The sequence below is a fragment of the Pipistrellus kuhlii genome, unplaced genomic scaffold, assembly GCF_014108245.1.
Source record: "Pipistrellus kuhlii isolate mPipKuh1 unplaced genomic scaffold, mPipKuh1.p scaffold_m20_p_39, whole genome shotgun sequence".
Taxonomy (NCBI): Eukaryota; Metazoa; Chordata; class Mammalia; order Chiroptera; family Vespertilionidae; genus Pipistrellus; species Pipistrellus kuhlii.
This window is the reverse complement of record NW_023425539.1, coordinates 397681-422100: the sequence shown is the minus strand read 5'-3', so window position 1 is coordinate 422100 and position 24420 is coordinate 397681. Positions and strand designations below refer to the sequence as shown.

The following is a 24420-nucleotide window of genomic DNA, read 5'->3' as shown; positions in this document are numbered from 1 at the left end:
AAGTAGCCTTTCCAATGGAGGTACCCGGTGTTGTCTTTTCTGACAGATTACTCAGTTTTCCATGGCGGTGAGGGTTGAGAGGTCATCTGGCTGGGGAAGGAGGGATAGGTTGGGAGGGGTGTGGGGGGTGTCCAAAGCCTAGTGTCTTAAGTATCAAGGATTCCCCCAAGTCATCCATCCTGGTCTGTCTTCCAGGTGCCTGTGATCTCGTGTAAGCTGAATTTTTCTTTCCACTACATTTGCTTTTGTCAGTTCACACTTTAAAAATAAAAAAAATCCCACACTATTATTTTAAAGGGGCTTCAGAGAAGCATTAGAAATGCATGCGGTCAATCTGCTATGTTCATCATGGAAATCTCAACAGGCTTAAGACGATATCTATTTCCATCTCTGTCTCTATATCCATATTCATATGCATAGTTATAGATGTCGCTCCTAGGGAAGTGAGGGAGAACTTCTTAAAATTACTTCTTATTGTGATACGTGTCATGCATCCAAGCCGAATCATAAAACAAGCACCCGTGCACTTGCCATCCAGGTCAGGAAATACTAGCAGGCTGGGAAGACGCTGCCATTCTTGCTTCTTGACCCCATGGCTTAGTGGGCGTGATTCTGAAGCTGTCTGAGGCCGTGACCTTGGGAGCTGGCCGCCTTTGCTCGGGCCATGACGTAGCTCCCTCATCGGAGGCCAGGCAGTGCCAAGCAGAACCGCTGGCCCCGTATCGGAAGCTCCTCGCCAGGCAGTTTCCAAGGGATTCGGCGCATAAAGGGCTGGATGAGACATGCCCGTAGGTCAGTGATGTCCTCGGTGCCGGAAAAGTGGAGCCTCTGTACAGTGGGGTGACTCGCGGGCCACCACCCCTAGGCACTCGCCCTTCCCTCAGCTTCCCCACTCCACTCCGTCCGGCGGGTCCTCCCTCTCTCACTTCTCCTTTCCAGTCCCCACTGAGCACTCTGTTCCTTTCTGACTTTTCAGCTCTACCTGTCCCCCTTTCCCCGCATCCCCCTTTTCCCCCCAGTCTCTCCTCCCATGGCTTCAGCCTCCACCTTTGTTCTCCTCACCCGGACTCTCTGTTTAGACTTCCGTTCTTCTCGGATCCCACCTGGGTGTCCCAGGGCCATGCAGTGTGACCAGAACGAATGAGTTATCAGCTGCCTCTTGCAAACCCAGTTCTCCTCCGCCCGGGTCATGGTTGAAGCATCGATCATTCCGCTTTCAGAAGTCTTTTCACGTGTCTGGCGCTCTCGTCCTCCTTTACCCTCAGCCGCCAAGTGCTCCTCATTTTGCCTCTGAGAGGCCTCATGGCTCTGACCCTCTTGTTTCATGTCTATGGCCATGAGCACCGGGGAGCCCCTCCCGCTCATTCCTCCCTCCGCCTCCTCCCCTTCCCACCCCCCGTCCTCCTCTCTGCCGCCATGGCGCCCTCCAGCAATGCCCTGCGGGTCAGCCAGTCCGGCCTTCTAACCAGCTGCTCCCCTTTGCCACAGATGCAGTCAGATGGCTTAGGGCCTGTTCCCCCAATCCCAGCCATCAGCAGCCACCCTCACTGTTTCCACCACGTCTGTGTGCCACCTGTGCTAGTTACTGACTAGTTTCCGTTAGCTGGCTCAGTGCTAAAACCACGAATAGACTAGTTTTAGAAGGCAGTGTCACTACCCTAAAAGGAAAATCAGAGTGGCCTCGTCACAAATGGAAGGTCACTGTAGATCAGTACATAACCATTACCATCAAGACCACCCCAGGTCACCTCGGCTGCCAGTGGGGCAGCATGCGCCCCCGTTTTGGGCAATGTGGTGGGGCGCCCCTCTCAGGGGGCTCCTCTCTTCCCCACGGCAGTGCACAGAGGTGGACATTGTGGTCTGTACCCTGGCTTCCCTTAGCGCCCTGTCCTTTCTCCTACCCTTGGCCCCGTGTAGGGACTCAGGTCTTCCAGGAAAGGGCAATGTCATCCTCACCTGTCACACCCCGAGAGAAGCCAGCGTGCCCTTTGACGCTGCTGGGGCGGAGTGTCGCCCAGGCCTCCCTTGGTCCCTTGTGCAGCCACAGCTCGATACCCAGGCCATAGCCTGGGGTGGTCAGCCACACCTGGCACACCCCCTTTACTGCCCTGGCCTCTGCCGTCATTCCACTCCTTACTGGGCACCCCTATTGCCCTTGGACCTCTGCCCCTCCTCCCCCCTCCCCTCACACAGGGCCCTGGTGCTCAGGCTGTGTGTGGAAACCAGCGGTGCTCCCTAATGTGACTACCCTCTTCCCGCCCATCCTGCTGCGGTGGCCTGGGATCTGAGCCCAGCGTTCCTGTCTGGGCTGCTGACGGTTCATACTGCTTGTCCCGGGCTGCTGGTCTCTGTGTCCATGAGCTCCGGGGCTGGGTGTGCACCGTGGTGGGGGAAAGGTTGCTGATTTGCATCCCCTGGGGAGTGTCGAATGATCGGAGGTCCAGGTGGGGCTCCGAGTCTCCACGATGCACTTTGAATATACACGGGTTTAGGATGTGCCACCAAAGTCCACGGTGCCAGGTGCCGACCGGTGAGCCACACCCACTCCTTCCCACGGGGTCTCCCAGGGGCACCGGAGGCTCTCCCTCCACCTGCTGGAGCCTCATTCCTGAATCCAGTCACCCCTCTCCTCCCTCCACCCCTCTGCAGGCTCTGCTGAGCTCGTGTCCCTCTTCCCTTCCACATGGGCCCCCACACGGGATGGATGCTCACGTCTTCACCCCTGGGCTCTCCGTTGGGGTTTGTGTATGTGCAGGACCTGGTGGCCCCCACACAATGGCTGTGCTCCCCTGTCTGTGCCTTCCAGGCTTAGGGTCCAAATATGTGGGCATCTGTGTCCCCCCAGATTAGAAGCCGTCCCTGCCTCCCCTCCCCCCTCTGGCTGGCTTTGTGCTGGTCCCCTCCGTCAGGCCCACTCCTTCCAGCCCACTTGACAGCAGCCGTGGCAACAGTAACGGCGGCGACCAGGCCTGTGTGTTTGCTGAGGACCTGGCACTGTGCTGGGCGGGTTACAGGCCTTATCACACCACCTGGTCAGGGGCTGGCATTTTGCAGATGAGGAAGCTGAGGTACAGAGAGGTGAAGTGGCTGGTCAGGGTCACAGGGGTCGGCGCTGGAATTCTAACCCAAGCCTGCTGGACCGTAAAGCCAGTGCTTTTGATCCACTGCACATACCGCCTCCCTCGAGGCCCGAGCCTGGCCCTCTGCTCCAGCCTGCTGCCAGGGTGTCCTACACACATGGATGGAACTTCTGGAATGTTTCCCACTGCTGGGGATGCCACAGCACTGCTGGCTGGTAGAATGAGGGCTCTGTGATTGTGCCACTGGGCCTTGGGTCTCTGTAGGCAGCAAGGTGGATTCCTCTGGGCATGGGCCCTCAGCCCCACCTAACCCGATCCACTCAGCCATCCCCCTGGCCCAGCACGCCCAGTGAGCACAGAATTCTCAATCATCATGGAAAATGTCTAAAACTGGTCACATGGAGAAGCTGAGCACACTTTGCTGAGTCCTGTGCAGGAAAGGTGGAAAGTCATAGGAGTTGTGAATTATGTGCCCATTCTGCAGAGGGGAAAGCTGAGGTTTTTGCTAAGACTCTGTCCAGCTTTTCATAGTCCAGGCCTCTGGTTTCCTTTTTCTACCAATTGTGTCAGTTTCACATGATGACTTCTCTTGAAGCTCTTTGTTTTTTATACTAGAGGCCTGGTGTACAAATTCGTGCACCTGGGGTCCCTCAGCCTGGCCTGTGGGATCAGGCTGAAACTGGCCCTCTGAGATCTCCCAAGGGGTCCCAGATTGCAAGAGGGCACACACCAGGCAGAAGGACCCCACCGGTGCACCATAGGGGATGGGGAGGGCTAGACCCTAGCAGCAAGCTAATCTACCAGTTGAAGTATCCCCTAATGGTCAGTGCATGTCATAGTGACTGGTCGACTGGTCAACTTGCCTGCCCCCTGGTGGTCAATGCATGTCATAGCAAGTGGTTGAGTGGCCTTAGCATATTATTAGTATACTAGAGCAGCGTTTTTCAACCGCTGTAGTGTGCCTCGAGATGTTGCCTGGTGTGCCGTAGGTGCAGACAAGACAAGAATTTTATAATTTTTCACTATTTTGTTTACTTAATATTTCATAATAAAGTAATTATAAAATACTTTCTTTGTGTTTATTTGATTCCTATTCAAGAGAATTACTTTATATATAGTCAATACAGGCACAGAGTTAAATTTTTTAACATTTTCTAATGGTGGTGTGCCTCGTGATTTTTTTCATGAAACAAGTGTGCCTTTGCCCAAAAAAGGTTGAAAAACACTGTTTTTGAAACACACTTGTACTAGAGGCTCAAATTTGTACACAGGAGGAGTCTCTTGGCCTGGCCAGTGATTGGAGCTGATTGGGGCCATCTTGCCCAGTCCCAGTCGGGGCCCATTGGAGTGGGCTGGCCACAGGAGGTTGGCCTGCTGCTGGAGGTTGGCTGTGGTAGTGCACAGACTGCCAGGAGGCAGCTCCTGCATTGAGCATCTGCCCCCTGTGATCAGTGCACATCATAGTGACCAGTCGACCAGTGATAATAGTCGCTTAGGCTTTCATATATATAGATTATGCTTTGATTTGTTGAAAAGATGACCGGATGACTGGACACTTAGCATATTAGGCTTTTATTATATAGGATTATGTTAATGCTATTTTATTTCTTTTAAAAATTTATTTATTGATTTTTAGACACACACACACACACACACACACACACAAACATCAATTTGCTGTGGCACTTATTTATGCATTCATTAGTTGATTTTTGTATGTGCCCTGACTGGGATTGAACCCACAACCTTAGTGTATCAGGATGATGTTCTAACCAACTGAGCTACTTGGTCAGGGCAATGTTATTCCATTTCTTATTGCTTATGGTCTAGTTGGTTGTATAAAATGTAGAAATGTGTAGTTAGAACTCTAAAAATCTCTCCAAGGGGATGACTCTGCTGTACGCAGTTAAGAGTGCTGTGAGCACTCTTTTCCCTCTTTTCCTTCTTTCCATCCTTCCTTCATTTTCATTGCGCTGCAGTTCACATATAAGATGTTGCTTTCAACAGGGGGAGTAGTAAGGAAACCCTACTCAGCATCTTAGGCATCGCCTTAAAGCAAGAACTTGCTCACAGCCTGGCCCCAGGGGCAGCACAGGCAGCCGGAGAAGAAGTTAAACAGCAGGATGACAGCAGTGGAGCTCGGTCAGCAGTGGAGCTCGGTCAGCCCCTTTAAAAAATTGATATACATGCAGAAACAGGTTTGGCTCAGTGGGTAGAGCGTCGGCCTGCGGACTGAAAGGTCCCAAGTTCGATTCCAGTCAAGGGCATGTACCTTAGTTGCGGGCACATCCCTAGTGGGGGGTGTGCAGGAGGCAGCTGATTCTTTCTCATTGATGTTTCTACAATAACTCTCTATCCTTCTCTTTCTCTATGTAAAAAATCAATAAAAATGTATTAAAAAATTAATATACAACTTATAGGTAATAAAATTCACCCCATTAAGGTGGATAATTCAGCGGTTTTCAGTATATTCACAACATTGCCCAACCGTCACCACTGTGTAGTTCTAGAACATTTTATCACCTTACACTATACCTCAGACCCATGAGTGGTCACTGCTATTCCCTCCTCCCACAGCTCTGCACAACCACTAACTATAATACCTTCTGTCTCCAGATTTGCCTGTTCTGGGCATTTCACTTAAATGGAATCATACAATACCTGGCCCTTTGTGTCCAGATTCTTTCACTTAAGTGCTCCGTTTTTGAGGTTCATCTGCGTTGTGGCATTCTCACTACTTCACTCCTTTTCACGGCTGAGCAATATTCCCTCCTGGGAAAGACCACACTTTGTTTTTCCAGCCGCTGGCTAATGGGCAGTTGGGTTATTCCACCTTTGGGCTGTTGTGAGTGATGTTTTTCATTCCTCTGGGTTGGTTTTCCCAGTAGCTCTTTGCAGTGGCCAGCTGTCTCCATTCCTCTAGCATGGCTGTTTGGGAAGCGAGAGGAAGCAGAGCCCAGCGTGGTGGCTGGCAGGAGGCTGGTGTCCGGGGAGACGCAGATGCCGACAAGGGGAGGGAGGGCCCACTGCCATCTGGTGGGAGGTGGGTATTTCCCCTGTGGATTATTAACCGACGGTTATGATCCTGAGAGTAGATCCCTGGGGCTAGAATTGGTGCTTAGTTGAGATGCCAGAAATGTTTTCAAAGACATTTAAATGGTCCTGGACCCTTGGTTCTCTCTCTACAAGGGGACCAGATCGCCATTTTATGAGTCACGGTAACAGTAAAGATGACGATGATGATGATTATAATAATGGTCTACATTTATATAGGTCTTTATTTTTCATTTCATAGCCATTACTTTTAATTCCTTAGAACCTTGTCACCCCCATCTGCAGATGAAGGAACTGGGACACAGAGATGGGAGGTGACCAAGGTCACACACAGTGGGGAAGCAAGAAGAGCCAGACTTAAACCCAGGAATCTCGTGATTCGTGGGGTGGGCATTTTCATAGAAGTGTGTGAGGGATGATGGCTGCAAGGGTCTCAGATGGTCTGAGGCAGAGCCAATGGAGGTTGAAGTGAGAACCCTGGATGCCTGGGTGCTGAAAGTGGGGTCCTTGTCCTCAGGGCCTGTCCAGTTCCCTATAAACAGCCCCGTTTGGATGACTTGTCTTTTGGTTTTTCAGCTTCCCCTCCAGGCTCTTTGATCATTTCCTCCTGAGATTTGCATTTGGCTAAAGCCAGTTAGCACCTCTCCGGGCCTCCCTAAGCCCTCCCCGACCGCCCAGGCCCTGGGAAGGAACCATGGACACAGGAGCTCAGTGCATGTGGATTCAGGAGGGAGGCACGCTGAGTGGGCAGTGCCCTGACCCCCTTAGGCGGGAGGAGGGCTCCTGTCCAGTCCATTCACACCTGCTCTCACCCCCCTTCTCTTAGCTGAGCGAATGGTCTTCCTCTCCTCCTCGGCCTTCTCTCTGCCCTCCTTCCCCCTCCGCCCCTCCCATCACCAGCCCCTCCTCCTGTGCGTCCCTGCATGGGTCCGGGACCCTGAGTCCTTAGAGCTGCGGGTGGGCATTTGGCTGTCTTGGTTGAAGGGGCAGTTTCCAATCTCACTGATACATGTCAAGATCCCTGTGGGCTGCTAGAAAGATGTTACAGAGACTAGTGAGGGTCCCACCTCTGCTAATAATTTAGTCTTTTTAAAAAATATATATTTATTGATTTTACAGAGAGGAAGGGAGAGGGATAGAAAGTTAGAAACATCAATGAGGGCAAACCGGTTTCAGCAATAATTTACTCTTTACTTATAAAAATTAGATCAGATTCAAGGTCACCCCTTGATAGACTCAGGTCACTCTCACCTACTCATGTGTGACATTTGCCTGAGAAAGGGCTGGAATTACTGTCTTATCTCAGTACCAGTCAGTAGCCGGGGCCGGCTGGCTGTCCTTGGGAGGGTGGCTGACACTCGAATGTCATTGGTGGTGGAGGCTGGGGCAGGACAAGGTGAGGCCCAGCTGACCACAGCAGGAGCACGAGGCTGAAGCAGGGATTTATTTCATCCTTGTTTTGGGTCCTCTGGTTACAAAGCCAAGGCCAGAGCCTGGGACGTGGGCAGCGTTTTTGTTTCCTAGGGCTGCGGTAGCCAAGCAGCACCAACGGGGGCGGCGGGTTTGAAACAACAGACATTTACTGCCTTCGTCCTGGAGGCTGGAAGTCCAAAGTCAAGTGTCGGCAGGGCCAGGCTCCAAGCATCGCGTGGGAAATCCTTCTGGTGGGAGACACCCTGTGCTCCCACTTGACAGTCCTCACTGGTCCCTGGAGGTGACTCCAGCATCCGGGGCACACAGGCTGGCGCAGGGGAGAGGGGCTCAGTCCAGGGAGGGTTTGGTACGGGGGCCCTTTGTCTGGGATGCAGGGACCTTGGAAAAGAATCGCATCTGCTCTGGTCTCACGGGAGTGGACATCGTGGGCCTTATGGACAGACCCATGTACACGGGCGTCCCTGATCACAGGTGTAACACCTGCCAGGATTGCCCTCCCCTAGAGTTTGTGTGTTTGGAGAGCCAGGGCAGCTATTGGTCAAGTTCGCCCACAAGCCACCTCCGGGGGCGTAGGCCAGAGGTCCTCAGCTAACCCGCAGGGGTCCTATAGACTCTGATTTTGGGGGGGAAGGGGGCTTGCCTCCCTTCCCTCCCTACATGCATTTTCCTTCTAGGTCCCCAGCCCCTGAGGGGAGCTGCCTTCCTCTGTCCTCACCTCAGGGACCTGAGGGTGGTGCTCTTCATCCCTTCTCTGTCCCCACCACGGCTCTCAGGGGTGCAGCCCTAGAGGAGGGACCGTGGCTGCTTGGGAGAGGGCAGAGTGGCAGGAGGGGTGGGCCTGAGTGGACCCAGCTCTGTCAGGCCCACAGGCAGGGGAGGGCCGGAGTAGCCAGGCTGGGTCCCATTGTGGAAGGGAAGGTTGGTGGTTCTGGCGGAAAGCTAGAAGAAGCTGTGTTCATTCGTGTGTGTGTGTGTGTGTGTGTGTGTGCATGCGTGTGTGTGTGTGTGTGTGTGTGTGTGTGTGTACATGTGCTGAGTCTTGACCCTGCTGGTTCTTAAGCTAGCTATAGTCTGGTTCAGGAGGGAGACCCTCTCTCCAGCCATCAGAATGAGGCAGGCCAAGGTCAAAAGAGGAAATCCCGGCCTCGTGGTTCAGTGGTTGAATGTAGACCTATGAACCAGGAGGTCATGGTTCGATTCCCAGTCAAGGGCATATGCCCGGGTTGCAGGCTCCATCCCCAGAAGGGTGCATGCAGGAGGCAGCCGATCAATGATTCTCTCTCATCATTGATGTTTCTATCTCTCTCCCCTCTCCCTTCCTCTCTGAAATCAATAATAAGTATATTTAAACACACACCACACACACACACACACACACACACACACAAAGAAAGGAGGAGGAAGGCAGATGGAGGAGCAGAGGGCGAGTTGGCAGGATGGGGTTAAGGGTCACAGGGAGCCTGTCCCAGCCAGATGTCCACTCAGCCTCCTTGTCGTGCTTCCTGGAGGACAGGCTGCGGGGCAGGCAGGGCTTGTGTCAGGGTGGACAGGGCCCGGGGCACTGGCCTGGCTCCTCTTAGTCTGGGCCTGTCTGGCTGAGAGGAGCTGGGGCCCGGGACAAGGTGTGCTCTGGGCAGAGGGGTGGGCTTCTCTCAGGAAGGAGGTTGGGGTTGGAGCTGTGACCCCCTTTGGCAGTACATGGGCTGCAAGGCAGTGCAGAGCATTCTCTCGAGCTGGCAGGGGGTGTTCTTTGGTCATTTAAGGAGGACCAGGTGTTGGGGCTGTCAGCAGCTTCAGGCTGGGGCTGTGGAGAAGGAAGCATTTGCAAAGTTGGGGGTTGGATGGTTCATTCTGATCTTTTGAGGCTCCTTGTACTGTGGCCCTTGCCTTCCCTCCCGTCCCAGGATATGACTGGGGCACGTCCGGGACGCCAGAGTCCCTCGTCCGGGGACTCCCGGGGTTCTGCCCAGCTGGCCATTGCGTAACCACTGCCCGGAAGCCTTATCCAGCTGCAAACATTCTGCCTGGAGATCAGACTGTGCGCCAGCACTCCCTGGTCACTGGAAGGGCCAGATGGAAAGTGGAGGGTGTGGGAGAGCGGGGAACCTGTCGAATCATGTTGTCATGGCGACACAACTCTGTTTAGCAGTCTCCCCATGGCCCTAGCCCACAGGGGCTAAAATAAGTTTTACCTGCAGCTCACACAGCAGGCAGCCCCTCCACCCAAGGCCAGCTGCCTGGCTGGGGTGCGTGTGTGTGTGTGTGTGTGTGTGTGTGTGTGTTGAGGGACGAAGGGGCCACGCCTTGCCCCTTCTTCTCCACCCAGCCCCACCAATCCTGTATCTCTTTAGTCCCGTGGCTCTAGATTCTAGAACCACCTGAAGAGACGGTTAAAATGCACATTCCGGGGCCCCGTCACCTGAGAGTCCCCGGGTGCACCTGAGAATTTGCATGTCTCGCAAGTCCCCGCTGCTGGAGCAGGGACCACACGGGGAGCAGCCCTGCTCTGCGTTTTACTCCATCGCAGTCAGGAGGGGCACCCACTCTGGTTTGCTCAGTGTGTGTCGGACGGTGCCCCCAAGCCCAGCGCTTTGGAGGAGCGGGGACGGTGCAGGCGGGCCCCACTCACCTCTCCTGTGTTCTCTGGCCTCCTCACAGGAAGCAGGAGCTGGCCAACAGCTCCGATGTGGCCCTGCCGGACCGGCCGCTGTCCCCTCCTCTCACGGCACCTCCCACCATGAAGGTAAGAGGCTTAGAGCTGGAACTGGGGAGGGGCGGGAGAGGGTGCCGCTGAAGGCTCTGCTTTGTTTCCGCACCGGGCCCAGCTGCGCCTGCCCAGTGAGGGTACCGGGTGCCCAGCCTCCTCTGGAAGCAGCGTTCCCCTGAGCTCAACAGCGGGAGGGAGGTGTGACTGGGACTCAGGGGTGTTAGGTGAGGAAATAGACTGGGCTGAGGGGGGCTGGCGGGATGCTGGGTAATCAGTGAGAGGCCTTGTAGAACCGTGGGGTTCCGGAACAAGGGCCCCAGGCAAGAGTCAGTGGGAGAGGTTTAGAATGAAGCTGCAGGCTAGTGCCTTAAGGGGCTACTGCCCAGGCGGGCTGCCAGGGCCTGGGGATAGGAAAGCAGGGGTCCCATGGGTTGGGACCCTCCTGGTTATTTTTTTTTTTAAGACATTTTAGATATGGCTTTTAATTTGATTTCTGAGAGGAAGGGAGAAGGAGAGAGAGATGGAAACATCAATGACGACAATCATTGATCGGCTGCCTCCTGCCTGCAGCTGTGACCTCTTGGTTCATGGGTCATTGCTCAACCACAGAGCCACACACTGGTCAGGCCTCTCCTGGTTCTTGAATGGAACTTGCATGCAGGTCTACCTGCCTCCGACTGGCCTTCTTGGGCTGGCCCTGCCACCCCAGTACCGGGAGAGTGCCTTAGAGGTTCTGGGTGATTCTTTTCCTGTTAACATTTTATTCACAATCTGTCTCCTGGGAAATCACATCCCAGGTCCCCATGCCCAGCCCCATCTCATTCCTGGAAAGGGGCTGAGGGGTGGCACCCTCTCCCCCATAATGCCCCTCCCGCTTTACCCTTGACCCCCTTGGTGGCATGGTCACCCACACCTGATGTGGCTCTCAGGGAGGAATTGGCTCAGGCAGTGTCCCTGCCTAAGCAATGCACCACCCTCCATCCGTCTCTCCCTCCCTTGCATTTTGCCAGGTGAGGACTAGCTTTGAAGAGGTCGCCGCTTCCTGAATCAGCTGAGGGGACATGTAGGCCAGCCTCCGGCTCTGTCCTGGAGCTCTGCTGTGAGGTGACTCACAGGGAAATAGGGCTCTTCTCTCCCCTGATCTGGAACTTGTAGCCTAGCCAGGGAGACAAGAGTTGGAAAAATAATTTTAAGAATGAAGGATGGATAGTTCGGTGTGATGATAATTAGGGCTGCTCTCTGCTGCACCCCCTCTTCCCTGACCTGATCTGTTGCAAAGTGATATCCCCAAAGAACGCGGGTAAAAAACCATCTTTCCATTATCACCCATATTAAATGCCCACCATCACAGAGCTGTGTGGTAAGCACTGAGGGGCAATATCTCTGAATGGCAGCAGCGCCTGCCCTGGTTGGACTAGGATTCAGGAGTGGGTGGGGCATAGGGCTGACTGAGGACCTCTCTGCTCTCCTCCTTGTGGGGTGCCCTAGGGGGCACGGACAGCCAGAGGACCTTCATCAGCCCAGTCGCAGTGCTGGCATCTGAGCCAGGGGCTGGGTGCCTTGTTTGCACGGCGGATTGAGAAGCCTGTGGCCATCTTGCACGTTGGTCTGCAAGATGGGGTGCGGGGTGCTTGTCTCTGTGCTCATGGATGGGGGGAGGGAATGTGCAGGGAGAACTCTGCAAGTTTCCTAGGACGAGTCACTGAGTCCTCCTGGCAGTCTTCAGTTGCTCACATGCTCATGTAATTCATTCAACACCCAATATTTATTTGAATGTTGTATTAGTCAGGACTCTTGGTTTCAAGGGACAGAAACATAACTCACTTGGGCTTAAGAATAAATGAGAATTTATTGCCTTCATAATGGCTTTCTACTTCTTTGCTGTACTGGTTTCATTTTGTTGTTAAACTCTGTCTCTGTGATGACAGGAATGTGACAGCTGCTCCTACTTGCTAAGTGAAGAGTCTCTTTTCCCCAGTAGTTCTAACAAAAGGCCCAGGGAGGAAGCTCATTGGCCTTGCTTAGGTCACGTGTCTATCTCTGAACCAATCATAACCAGAGAGATGGAAGGCTCTGACTGGCTAGACGTGGCCTCGTCTCCACCACCTAAACCCTAAGGACCAAGCGTGGGAGAGGGGTGGCTCCTCAAAGGGAAATTCAGGTGTTACGACGAGAAGAATGCTGACCATGTGGCATTGTGGTCCTTGTTGTGGAACTTGTAGTCTAGCTAGGGAGACAAGAGTTGAAAAAAATAACTTTAAAAAGGAGGGATGGACCGTTCGATAGGAATATTCCAAAGACGTACAGCATAACAGGGGAACAGTGTAAGGTCTGTGGAGGGGGAATCTAACCTAATCTTGGAGAGTGTCAGGGAGGGCTTCTTTGAGGAAACTATGTTTAAGCTGAACCTTGAGGGTTGAGTAGGAGCCAACTGAGGGTGGAGGAGGGTGTTCTAGGTGCTTCCTACTCAGTGAGGCCAGGAGACCACAAACACCTGCATCACTTGGGAAGCTCCGCAGAAGTGGAGAATCTCGGACCTCCCTCCAGGCCACTGGATCGGAATCTGCACGTTAGCACCATCCCCATTCATATGTACTTTACACTCAGGAAGCCCTGCTGTGGCCTCTGAAATGCTCTGTGGCAGGAGAGCCATGGCTTCTCCAACCAGAAGACCCGCATGGTCAGAGCACCCACAGTTAGGGATGGAGGGACAGACCCTTGGAGGTTCTGCTGAAGATATCGCGCTTCTTCCTGCCGAAGGGCAACGGAATCATTGAAGGTTTCAGTCGGAGGAGTAAGATGATGGGGAAAATCACCGTGGCTGTTGTGTGGAGAGGGTGTAGAAAGGAGCAGAGTGGAAAGTGGGAGATGAGTCGGGAGCTTCTGCAGGAGTCCAGTGAGGAGAGGATGGTGGCCTGACTCTGAAGGGCCTGGGGCCTTATTTGGGAACAGTCAGATCTCAGATCTCCTACCGGTAGACTGTAGGAAATAGGAGGATCTGGGAGAGGTGGGATCCACTGGATCGATGGTACAGCCATTCTCTGAGATGGAGGGACCCAGAAGGGAGGGCGAGGGCTTGGCTTCTAAGTGCTGGATTGGACATACTTGAGACACGAAAGGGGATGTCAGTGAGTGGCTGGGTATTTTGGGGGCCAGGTTTAGAAGGAAGGTCTGGACTGGTCCTTTTCATAGAGATGGGATTGAAGCTTGGGGTAGGAGTGGGGGTCATGGGGCAGTGAACTCTCCAGGGAGAGGATGGAGTAAGAAGATTCCTGGGATAGCACCTGGAGGGACTCAGGGCTGATGCGGAGGAGGCTAGACACACAGTGAGAGGAGCATTCACAAAGGAGGGGCGGCTGGCGGCTGTGTCCGCTGCTCCAAGAGGCCAAGTACAGTGGCCTTGGGGCTGAGTGCCCAGGTTGCCGCGGCTGATGTAACTGAGAAGGGCTGTGTGGAGGGAGGGAAGAGGGTGGACACTAGACTGGGTGTGTGAGGAGCAAGTGGGGATGGTGCAGGAGTCAGAGGGTCTAGACAACGCTTGTGAGATGGGAGGCTTGAGCGTGTGGAAATGCTGAAGGGGAGGGAGCAGGGTGTACGGAGATACAGGAGAGAGGGGTGCTGATGGAGAATTTGGAGCACAGGGAAGACATTATTAGTTAACAATGACTCATGAAAAAAGTTATTTATGAACATCCGTTGGATGCTGGGCCTAATTTGCTCTGGCCAGCACAGGGGTCCGGCCAGCTGTCAGGGGTTAAGGCTGGCCTGCGTGAGACCCCAGGCAGCCTCAGAGCAGAGCAGCCACCTGCAGGGATATCTTAGTGACCCACCGTCAGAAGGCAGCCCTACCCCCGAGAGCTCTGTCCTTCTCCTCTTTGAACTCAGCTCAGGAATTTCCCAGCCTGGGACTTGACTGTCCAAAGCCCCAAGACCAAGGTCAAGGCTGGGAACTCAGAAAGATTCCAGGGGTTGCCCTGGGGACTCACCCTTGGTTAGGACCCTCCTGTGGTTGGCATTGGGAGGTCAGTGTGTGGTATACCTGGACTTAGGGGTCTCTTTGTGATTGTCATTTGGGCTTATTCTATAGTTAGATGCCGGTCCACGGCTAGGACTTTAAAAAAATTCTCATCTGAGAATATGCTTTTATTGATTTTAGAGAGAAAGAGCGGGAGAGTGAGAGTGGGAGATAGATAGATAGAGAAACATTGATGTGTGAGAGAAGCATCTATTAGTTATCTCCAACACTTGCCCCGACCAGGGATTGAACCTGCAATGTAGGTATGTGCCCTGACCGGGAATGAAACCCAAAACCTTTTGGTGTACAGGATGACACTCCGCTAAGCCACACTGGCCAGGGCGGGACACTTTTTTTCTCTTTGTGCAAAGCTAACTGATCCATGTGGGACTTAAAACCAGCACCCTCACTTACCTCACCAGCCTGCTCACCACAGAGGGCGGGCCCTTGGTGGGATGGCACTTACCAAGTCTGTGGCTGGTTGCGCGAAGCTTCTCTCCATTGAGTTCCTGGAGGCAGCAATTGTCCTGCTCTGCAGACCCCGGTCCTTGCCGGGGAGGCTGGGTGGCAGCTGTTTGTGGTGTGATGACCGGAGGGACGTCCAGGTCAGAGGAGCCTTCACTTGATCTTCCATTTCTCTGGTTTGGCTTGAATCTTCTATCCCAGCTGAGCCTCTGTGTCCACGTGATACTTCTCTAAGTTAAGCTCCTAGACACAGGTTCTTCAAGATGGGACAGAGCCCCATCTCCCCCATCCGTCTCACATGGGATCATATGCGCAGACCGGGGTTCCCACTGGCTATGAGGGCAGAAAAGGCCTCTGACCTCCCAGGTTGTTATTTATTTATTTTTAAAATATATTTTATTGATTTTTTTTTTTTTACAGAGAGGAAAGGAGAGGGATAGAGAGTTAGAGACATTGATGAGAAAGAATCATCGATCAGCTGCCTCTTGCACACCTTCTACTGGGGATGTGCCCGCAACCCAGGCACATGCCCTTGACCGGAATCGAACCTGGGACCTTTCAGTCCGCAGGCTGACGCTCTATCCACTGAACCAGACTGGTTTTGGCCCGGGTTGTTATTTACAATGGAGTCTGAGACACCTGAGGTGGAGGCCGGATCCTCTCCAGATCTCTGGCCCTGGGGGTTCTGGGCCATGGGGGCGGGTCTCCCCTGGTTTCCTTGACAATGTCGGTGGGGCAGGGGTGGCAGGCACACCCCATTGATATTGATTAGCTTGGGAGCCTCAGAATGTCAGGGATGGATGAGCCCTCTCTTTTATGGACAAACTGCATAGAAAATGACTCACCTCAGGTCCCACTGAGGTTACGTGCGTTCCTACGGTAGCCAGCAGATTTAAACTCAGAGACCCAGTTCTCCTTGGTAAAGCGCTCTTTCCATCCCACCCCCACAGGCGGGGACAGCCCTTCTGGTAGCTGCTTCTTTGGTGGGGGAGGGGCTGCTGGAGGAGCCTGAGAAGGCCCTTGGTCCCCCAGGCCACTGTCTCCCACAACCCCTCTCTGCCCCCCACTGCCATGCCTGCTGCAACTGGTCCCCCGCAGCCTGCCCCCTCTCTTTGCTGTTTGTGTTTTTCAAGGCGATTTTTCCCCCCTTCTAATATGAAACTGAGAAAAAGCAACCAAAGCGATGCCGAGCAGATGGGCTGAATGAGAGCCCAGTTCCCAGCCAGAACTCAGACTGTGGATGGCACAGGGTGGGCTGGGAGAGGGACTGGGGCTGTCTCCCTGGGAGTACTGTGGATTATTTCCAGGCCCGAGTTTGTCATGATCTGGTTTTCATGCAAAGAAACCAGATCAACAGGCATTTAGGGAGGGCTGGCTCTGTGTGCCCGGCATTGCGCTGGGCCCCAGGGGGTCACACGGAGGCCGCTGTCCTCACCCCTCAAAGAACCTGCTGTCTACGGGGACTCTGAACCGAGCAGAAGGAACCATATGGCTGAACATGTGACAAGCTCCCGTGTGTCATGTGGCTTCTCAGTGGGGTGGAGAGGAGTGAGGACAGCTTCATGGGGAGGCCGTGGGGGAGCGGGAAGGGGCCCTCACGGCAAGCACAGGGGGTGGGGCTAACCCCCCTGGGACTGGCCTCACACAGCAACCATCCAGGGCTTCATGGAGTGAAGGGGATGGGGCTGCCCCCCCAGATCATCCTCCAGCTCACAGTGCGGTGTGTTTTGTTGAGGGTGACAATGCTGGGACTTGATGTGACATTGATCTGAACCATCTTGAGAGGTGACCCTTGCTCAATCTTCTCCATATTCCTTTGTGTAAATCTGAGGGTGGCCCCTACTCAGACCTTCTCCACCTCTCTCTGTGCACGGCCTGCCCAGACCTCCTCCCTCCCAGCAGAGGAGAAGGAGGCCTGGTGTTCCTTCGTGGGGATGACCAGAAAGTCATGTTCCTGCTTTGCTTCCTTGGTACTTTGCTCTTCACTCACAAGTGCATCCGGAACCTTCAGAGTCGGGGCAGGCCGGTGGGCAGGCCTCCAGGTGCTGGGGAAGAAGGCGGGTATCAGAGGGACCTTCTCATCATTCCCAGCATCTGGTCTCCTCCTCCCACGCTTCCAGGCTCACCAGGGCCCACCAGCCAGTCTCTCCCTCTGGGCCTGGCCGGGGTTTCCTTTCCAGCTTGTAGCACAACCTCAGGCCCAAGCCCCTCTCTTCCAAACTTTGCCCCTCGTTTCCCCCTTCTCTCCTGGGAAGAGTTGAGTGAGGGGGTGTCAGCCCCTCTCAGATCTACCAAGTGTGTGAACAAGGGGGGGAGGCATTGGTGGGAAGGATGCTGGGAGCCTCTTGGGTGGGGGCAGGAAGGGCTCAGGGACACAGCAGGGAGGTTTGGTTTTTCCTTTCTTGGAGAAAGCCCTGGAAGGGGACTGGGGAGGGCAACTATTTGTTGCCCTCATCACCACCGCTGCAGGAGGGTTAGCTGGCTCTCTCGTTGATGTCTGTGGGCCCTGGGAACGCCGTCTGTGGTCTCCACACAGACCCATGTCTGTCGCCCGTCCAGAGGCCATCTCAGGAGCCACTTCCAGGAGTGTTTTGATTTCAGAGGCCAGAGGACAGGGGACCCCAAGGGCAGAGCATCTGGTCTGCACCTGCCGGGCTGCCCTTGGCGGCATCAAGACCACGGAGATGCCTGTGTGTGCAGCACCTGCCTGGCTCCACCCCTCATGTGTGCACAGCTGCACATGTGTATAGTGCCCCTGATTTTCATTGTTCATGTGTTAGAGGTCAACTAGCTTACACTTCTTGCTAATCTGGCTACCCATTAGCTGCAGCCAGATTTTAAAAAGTTGACATACATTGAAATGCATAAGTCTTAACTGTATACTTTTAATTAATTATTTTTTTAAAATTCTCACTTGAGGATATTTTTTCATTGATTTTTAGAGAGAGTGGGTCAGGGAGACACACACACACACACACACACACACACACAGCAATGTGAGAGAGACACATTGATTGGATGCCTCCTGCACACACCCTGACCTGGGCCTGGGCCGGGGAGGAGCCTGCAACCAACGTACATGCCCTGGGCTGGAATTGAACCTGGGACCCTTCAGTCCACAGGTCGATGCTCTATCCACTGAGCCAAACCGGCCAGGGCTGTATGCTTTTATTAAAGGGTACACTCTGATTTAACGCAGACACAGGACATATCTGCCACCCAACAAAGTTCCTCATGTTCCTTCACAGTCAATCCCTCCCACCCACTACCTCCCAAGCAGCTAGTGTTCTGGTTTTTTTCACCCTCAATTGGTTTTGTCAGGTCTAGAACTCAATTTAAAAGGAATCATGTAGTGTGTACTCCTTGTGTCCAGCTCAGCACCATTTCTGTGAGATTTGCCCATGCTGCTGAGCATGTCAGCAGTGTGTTCCTCTGTCTGAACACACCAGTTTGCTTATTCTCCTATTGAGGGACATTCGTGTTTTCAGTCTTTGGCTATAATGCACAGGCAGATACTATGAACATTCTGGTATAGGTTTTATTGTTTTGTTTTCACTTCTCTTAGGTAAGTACCTAAAGTAAAATGGCTGGGCCAAATGCTGGGCGAGTGTTTAACGATATGAAACCAAACATTTTGCCAGATGGTGGTACTGTTTTACAGTCCCGCTGTTCCACATCCTCGCCAACATTTGCCATTGTCAAGTTATTTAATTTTAGCCACGTGAGTGAGTGTGTAGGAGTATTTCACTGAGGTTTTAATTTGCGTTTTGCTAATATTGTCACCACTTCTTCGTATGCTTGTTGACCATTCTTATAGTTCCTTTTGCCCCTCATCCTCCTTGAAAACTGGGGTGTTTGTCTTCTTGTAGGCATTCTTTACCTATTCTGGATACAAGTTCATTTCTTTTTTTAGAAGTGTCTTTTTAAAAAATATATTTTTTATTGATTTTTTTACAGAGAGGAAGAGAGAGGGATAGAGAGTTAGAAACATTGATGAGAGAAAATCATCGATCAGCTGCCTCTTGCACACCCCCACTGGGGATGTGCCCGCAACCAAGGTACATGCCCTTGACCGGAATCCAACCTGGGACTTTTCAGTCCTCAGGCTGACGCTCTATCCACTGAGCCAAACTGGTTTCGATTAACAGTGTCTTTGATCAGCAGAAGTTTTGATTTTGATGATGTCTAACTCCTGGATTTTTTTTATTTTTTTATGTCTGTAGCTTTCCACCTCCTAAGAAGTCTTTGCTTAGCCTATTATCACAAATATAATTTTCATGTTTTCTTCTAGAAGCCTTATCAGTTTAGCTTTAGGTCTAAGATCCATGTCAATTTAATTTAATTGTGAACAGCCCAATATAGGGGTCTAGGTCTATTTAGTCCCATGTGGACATCCAGTTGTTGAAAAGACGTTGAGTTGCTTTGGTATCTTAGTCAAAAATCCATTGGCCGTATGTATCCACGTGCACACATGTCTCTGTGGTGTTTCTCCAGATCAGGCGTAGCCAACAGGTGACTGGTGCTGTCACCCTGCCTTCCGCCCCGTGGCAGGTGTTCGTAACTGATCACGGCACTCGTTCCCATGAGCGTAGACGTGGGTCAGAAGCCTCTCCCGCAGAGCGCTGCAGGCAGCGGGGCCAGCCCCTGGGCGCTGACATTTGAGATGAATTACTTCTGGCATCTCTGATTGAAATTGTCAGAAGAGGGTAAGTTATTTGCTCAAGATTCCAGAGCTGGCGGTGCAGAGCCAGGATCTGGAGTCAGGTCTGCCTGTGTGGCTCTGAAGCCTGTGCTGTCCTAGTCACTACTCCAGACCACTCTGCAAGAATCACGTGAGCATGTTACTTACCCCCTGACCTCCACTTTCTTCCCCTGGGGAACAGGGACAGGGGTGTGAGGAGGAGCGAGGAATCCAGGAAGTAGCTAGTGGAGGGACTACATGTAGTAGGTGCTCAATAAGTCATTATGATAATTATGACCATTATGATAATTATGGTGGTGGTGATGTGATGTGGTTCTTACCCCTGCGACACAGTTAAGGCTTCTCTCTAGGAACCTGGGAGCCACCAGCACATGAGAGTCCCTCGCCTGCTTCCACGTAGCCTTGGGCCCCTGGCCTTCGGAGCTGGAGTCCCCACAGGGGAGCCTTGCTTCCAAGAAATTGCTAAGGAAGCCCACGGCCAGGCCTAGGCATCTGCCCATCTGGTCCTTATTCCTTCTCTCCTTTGTGTTGGGGAACAGGCCAGCTGGGCTTCCAGAATGCTCTCTCTGGGAACTCTCTCCCTCTCTCCTTTAGCCTCTAGCCCCGTGGTCGAGCAAACAGTGGCTCGCGAGCCACATGCGGTTCTTTTCTTGAGTGTGGCTCTTCCACAAAATACCACGGCCTGGGTGAGTCTATTTGGAAGAAGTGGTGTTAGAAGAAGTTTGAAAAATTTGGCTCTCCAAAGAAATATCATTCGTTGTGCTGTTGATATTTGGCTCTGCTGACTAATGAGTTTGCCGACCACTGCTCTAGCCTGTCACCCTTTCCTTTGACCCGTCGAGTCCCTTTGACCTGGATCGAGCCTTCCGAGGCTCTTCCTCAATGTCGAGTAGTTAAGAACGCAGTTTCTGGGGGCAGTCTGCCCGGGCACTTTCGGGCTGTGTAAGTGCTCTCTGCCTCCGTTTCCTCGTTAGCAGAACAGGAATGTAAGAGGACCTTTCTCATGTGGCTGCAAAGGGGTCTAACTGAAATGATGCGCGTTTGTCACTTGGACCAGAGGCGCGTAGCAGGTGCAGCAGAAACGTTAGTTAGTCATCTCTCCTCCAGAGAACAGCAGTGCTTACAGGGAAAGTCTGGAAGGGAGTACACCGGTTTTTCTGCTGTGAATGCAGTTTCTCCCCAGGACTCCTTGATTTCCTGCCCGGCTGGGGTCCTCGCGGCTCAAGAGTCTCTCTCTCCATGTCCAATGAACACACATTGAAATTGCGTTTTGTGTGAGTGGCCGCACCGGAGCCCTGTGTGTTAGACCCCGAACTCTGCCTGAGAAACTGGGGTGACAGTGGGGGTATTGGCAAAAGGCTGGAAACAAAGATCCTGCGCCGCCGCCGCCAGCTCGGACAGACCTGGGGAGGGCTCCTCTTGGGGAGGGAGAGGGAGAGGAGCGTCCCCGTGGTATCATGTTCTGGGTTCCTGCGGTGAGGCTGGCCTGAGCCAATCAGGGCTCACCGTCCAGGCGGTCCCCAGGGGGACAGGGACACCCTGCAAGGTCAGGTTCCTCGTAAAGGATTTAGAAATTGGACGGAGTGGAGACCTGGACAGTTCAAGGGTATGGAGAGTCCTACGGTTGGCCTTACACTGTGTTTCATTAAAAAAATTTTTTTTTTTACAATTTAAAACTAATTTTTATTTACTTACCAAATATATTGTCTTCAACTTTAGGCAAACTTACAATGCTGCATAGTAATTAAAATTTTTTTTTTGTTAAATTATTATCTGTGTACATATTTTACCATTGGCGCCCCCCCCTAAAATTTTCTTATTAAAAAAAATATTTTTGTTGATTTCAAAGAGGAAGGAAGAGGAGGAGAGAGATAGAAACATCAGTAATGAGTAAGAATTATTGATAGGATACCTCCTGCTCTCCTCTTACCCCCGACTGGGGATCGGGCCTGCAAACTGGGCATGCACCCTGACCTGGAAGTGAACCCCCTGGGCTAGACAGTGTTTTATGAACTGTTTGTCCCCATCACAAGTTTCCTTCCTCATTCCTCTGGCCTGCGGCTACTGTGGAAACGAGTTTGTGTTTCTAGACAGACCCTGACCTTGTGCCCCATAGAGCACTTGGCGTTTAGGGTGTTTCCTTGGGGCTGCTCCCCACACTTCTCTGGCCCTCGTTGTGCCACCTGCCTTTGAGGCCTGACCCGCTGCCCTCCACTCACTCAGCCCCCAGCTCTATGGCTTCCTGCTTGTTTGGGGCCATGCTTTTCCTGATGGACTGTGGTGGGTCTGGGACACAGGGGCCTGGGCCCAGCCGTGGGATTTAGGAACCAACTATGAGGCATTGTGCAGCTCCGTCATCTCAGTTTCTTCTGAGATTTGCAGAGCTGAGCCCGCCCTAGGAGGTGGCTTTGAGGATTACAGGAGGAAGCAGGTGGGCGAGGGCTTCGGAATGCATCGGGCACATATGGTATTATATATCGGTGTGTAATGGATGCTAGTGGTTATTCTCATGGGCTCTGAGCTCAGTGCTTGTGGCACTGGTTCATTGGTTAACCCACTCTCCTGTTCCAGCTGCTGCGACTCTGCGCTGACACCCGCTCAGGAGGGCTGTTCTGCCAGACGTCCCTCCTGAACTCAGGCCCAGTGTGTCTGGTGCCTTGGGGGACAGTAGGTGGGTGGGGGGTCCTGTGTTTGCTCCTAAAGGGATACTGAGCCCCAATATGTACTTCCTGTTGTCCTTTTCCCCTCGGACCCCTGGCAGATTCCCTGCTCGATGTGGAGATGAGTTTCAGGCCACGGGTGTGCATTTATTTCCTGGGGCTGCTGTAACAACTTAACACAAACTTGTGGCCTAAGACAACAACAGGCATTTATTCTCTCGCAGTTCTGGAGGCTGGAAGTCCAGAATCAGGGTGTCGGCAGGGCCGTGCTCCCTCCAAAGGCACTAGAGGAGGAGGGTCCTTGCTTGCTTCTCCCAGCTTTTGGTGGCTCCAGGCATTCCTTTAGCCTGGGGACTCCCCTCTCTCCTCCGTCCTCACCCGGCCTCCTCTCGTCCCTGGCATCTCTGCTCTGTGGGTCTCTGACGAGGATTTAGGGCCCATCTGGATCCACCTGGGTCTCAAGATCCTTAACTTAATTCTATCTGCAAAGACCCCTTTTCCAAATCAGGTCACACTCGAAGGTTCCTGGGGAGGGACATACATTTTTTGGGGGGGATGCTGAAAGGGGGGTCACCATTTAACCCATTCTAGGTCTGGGCTGTCCCCTTCAGGAGGTTCTGAGGAGCTTGGTGAGGCCCAGATGCCGTGCCAGCACCCCCTGACCTTGTGTGGTTGGGTGTCATGCAAATGAGACTGCAAGGGTGTTGGATGGGACAGGGCGCTGCAGGGGCAGGGCTGGGAGATCCGGCCCAGGGCGGCCCAGGCTCACATCCCACTGGGACAGGGCGTGCTCTTCCCATCCTTGCTGCCGCAGGGCCTGGTGCAGAAGGGCCCACATTGGTGATTCCTAAACACTTGGTGGCTGGTGCTTCGCAAATGGTCCTAGTAGGTGATTTATGACTCCTCACCGGTGGCTCCAACCTTGAGAACGTGGCATGGAACAAAAAGCCCAGTATTTTCTTAGAGAATGTTTATAAGACTTTTTTTGTGTGTGAAATAAAATGGTATATTTCTTATTATAAAAAACTCAAGCAATTGTAAAGCACAGAGAAAGTAAAAAACACACACCACACACCCTAATAATAATTCTACCACCCAGACATATTCATCCTTACCATTTGCTTAAGTGTCCAGACATCTTGGCATCATACACAGATACAGACATAAATAAACGGGATTGCACTGCTTGTGCTCCTTTATAATAAAAACAGTTAAATTCAATTTAACCAGGAAAGAGAAAAAAACAAAAAGCTGGCAGCTCAGAAGGGATTGCTGAAGTTTAACTAAATGTTTCCTCTCTGTAAGAGAGATTAATTCCTATAAGAGTCCTCTGAAGATGAGCTGAAAGATTAAAAAGCATAATTTTAAGGGTGGACATGTTAATTTTTATACTGAATTGTTTCAAGCTTATACGTAGCGGGCGGCTCTCCGATTGGAAATATGAGGACCAGGCTGTGGAGGGGCTGGTGCCGTCTGACTGGGCCCCTCCGAGGGCCTGGCTGCCGCTACGGAGGCAGGCGCCCTGCTCTGCATCTCCAGCCTCATGAACAGAACGTTCCAGAGCCCGGGCTCAATTACCGGGAGACCAAGCTGAGCGCTGCTGGGGGAGCTGGGGGAGTGAAGAGGTCTGTTAGCAAAGGACACGGGCTGAGCGAGCAGCGTGTGAAATGTCAGATGTGAATGTGACGGCTGGTCGGCTCTCAGTGGGAAGCCAGGAGGGAGGGTGAGTGAGGCGAGGAGAGGGAAGAAGGGACAGAGGAGAAGCAGGGAGGGGGAAGAGGACAGGGAGGGGCTGCGAGGTGAGGTGGGAGGTGAGGTGGAGGAGATGGGTGTGCCTCATGGAGGATCACTAGCTGGCGGGCCCTGGTTGTCCCCAGATGATTGTGTTTGGCCAGCAGTTCATCTCCATACTACGGGGAAGGGCGAGTTCTCTCCAGCTCCTGTTGTGCCTGCTGTCCTTCCTGAGTCCTACAGGCGTCTGGTTTAGGACCCTGGCCAGATGCCCTGCTGCTGTTTCTAGAGCTGTCCCTTCCCAGGGCCTGGTTGTAGTGGTGGCCGAGCTCAGAGGAGACCAGGTTGCGTCTCACCCCAGGGGCGTGGTGGGGGTCGGGGTGATTGAGACTCAGACTGGGTTCCCTCACTGCTCCTGGGCCTCACCCTCCCGTGGATGTATGAGGGGGTCCAAGACAACCTCTGAGTGTCCCTTTGGGGTGGGTGTTCCGTACTTGGGAGGGCTGGGCTGTGGGAGGCAGGAGGCAGGGTCTGTGGGTTATTTCTCTTCACCTTCTCACGCTGGTGACCCT

The 24420-nt window shown here is 53.0% G+C and overlaps 1 protein-coding gene across 7 annotated transcripts in view; it reads left to right on the top strand.

The window, feature by feature from the left end:
* The window catches only part of RAP1GAP2 (RAP1 GTPase activating protein 2), a 211038-nt gene that overhangs the window by 104354 nt on the left and 82264 nt on the right, over positions 1-24420 (top strand). For all 7 annotated transcript variants that reach the window (XR_004982734.2, XR_006739624.1, XM_036408405.2 and 4 more), the window contains one exon: positions 10227-10311. Coding sequence is in view for 5 of the 7 variants with exons in the window: in XM_036408405.2 (XP_036264298.1) it covers positions 10227-10311 (85 nt within the window). In the remaining 2 variants the exon portion in view is untranslated. The remainder of the gene's footprint in view (positions 1-10226; positions 10312-24420) is intronic.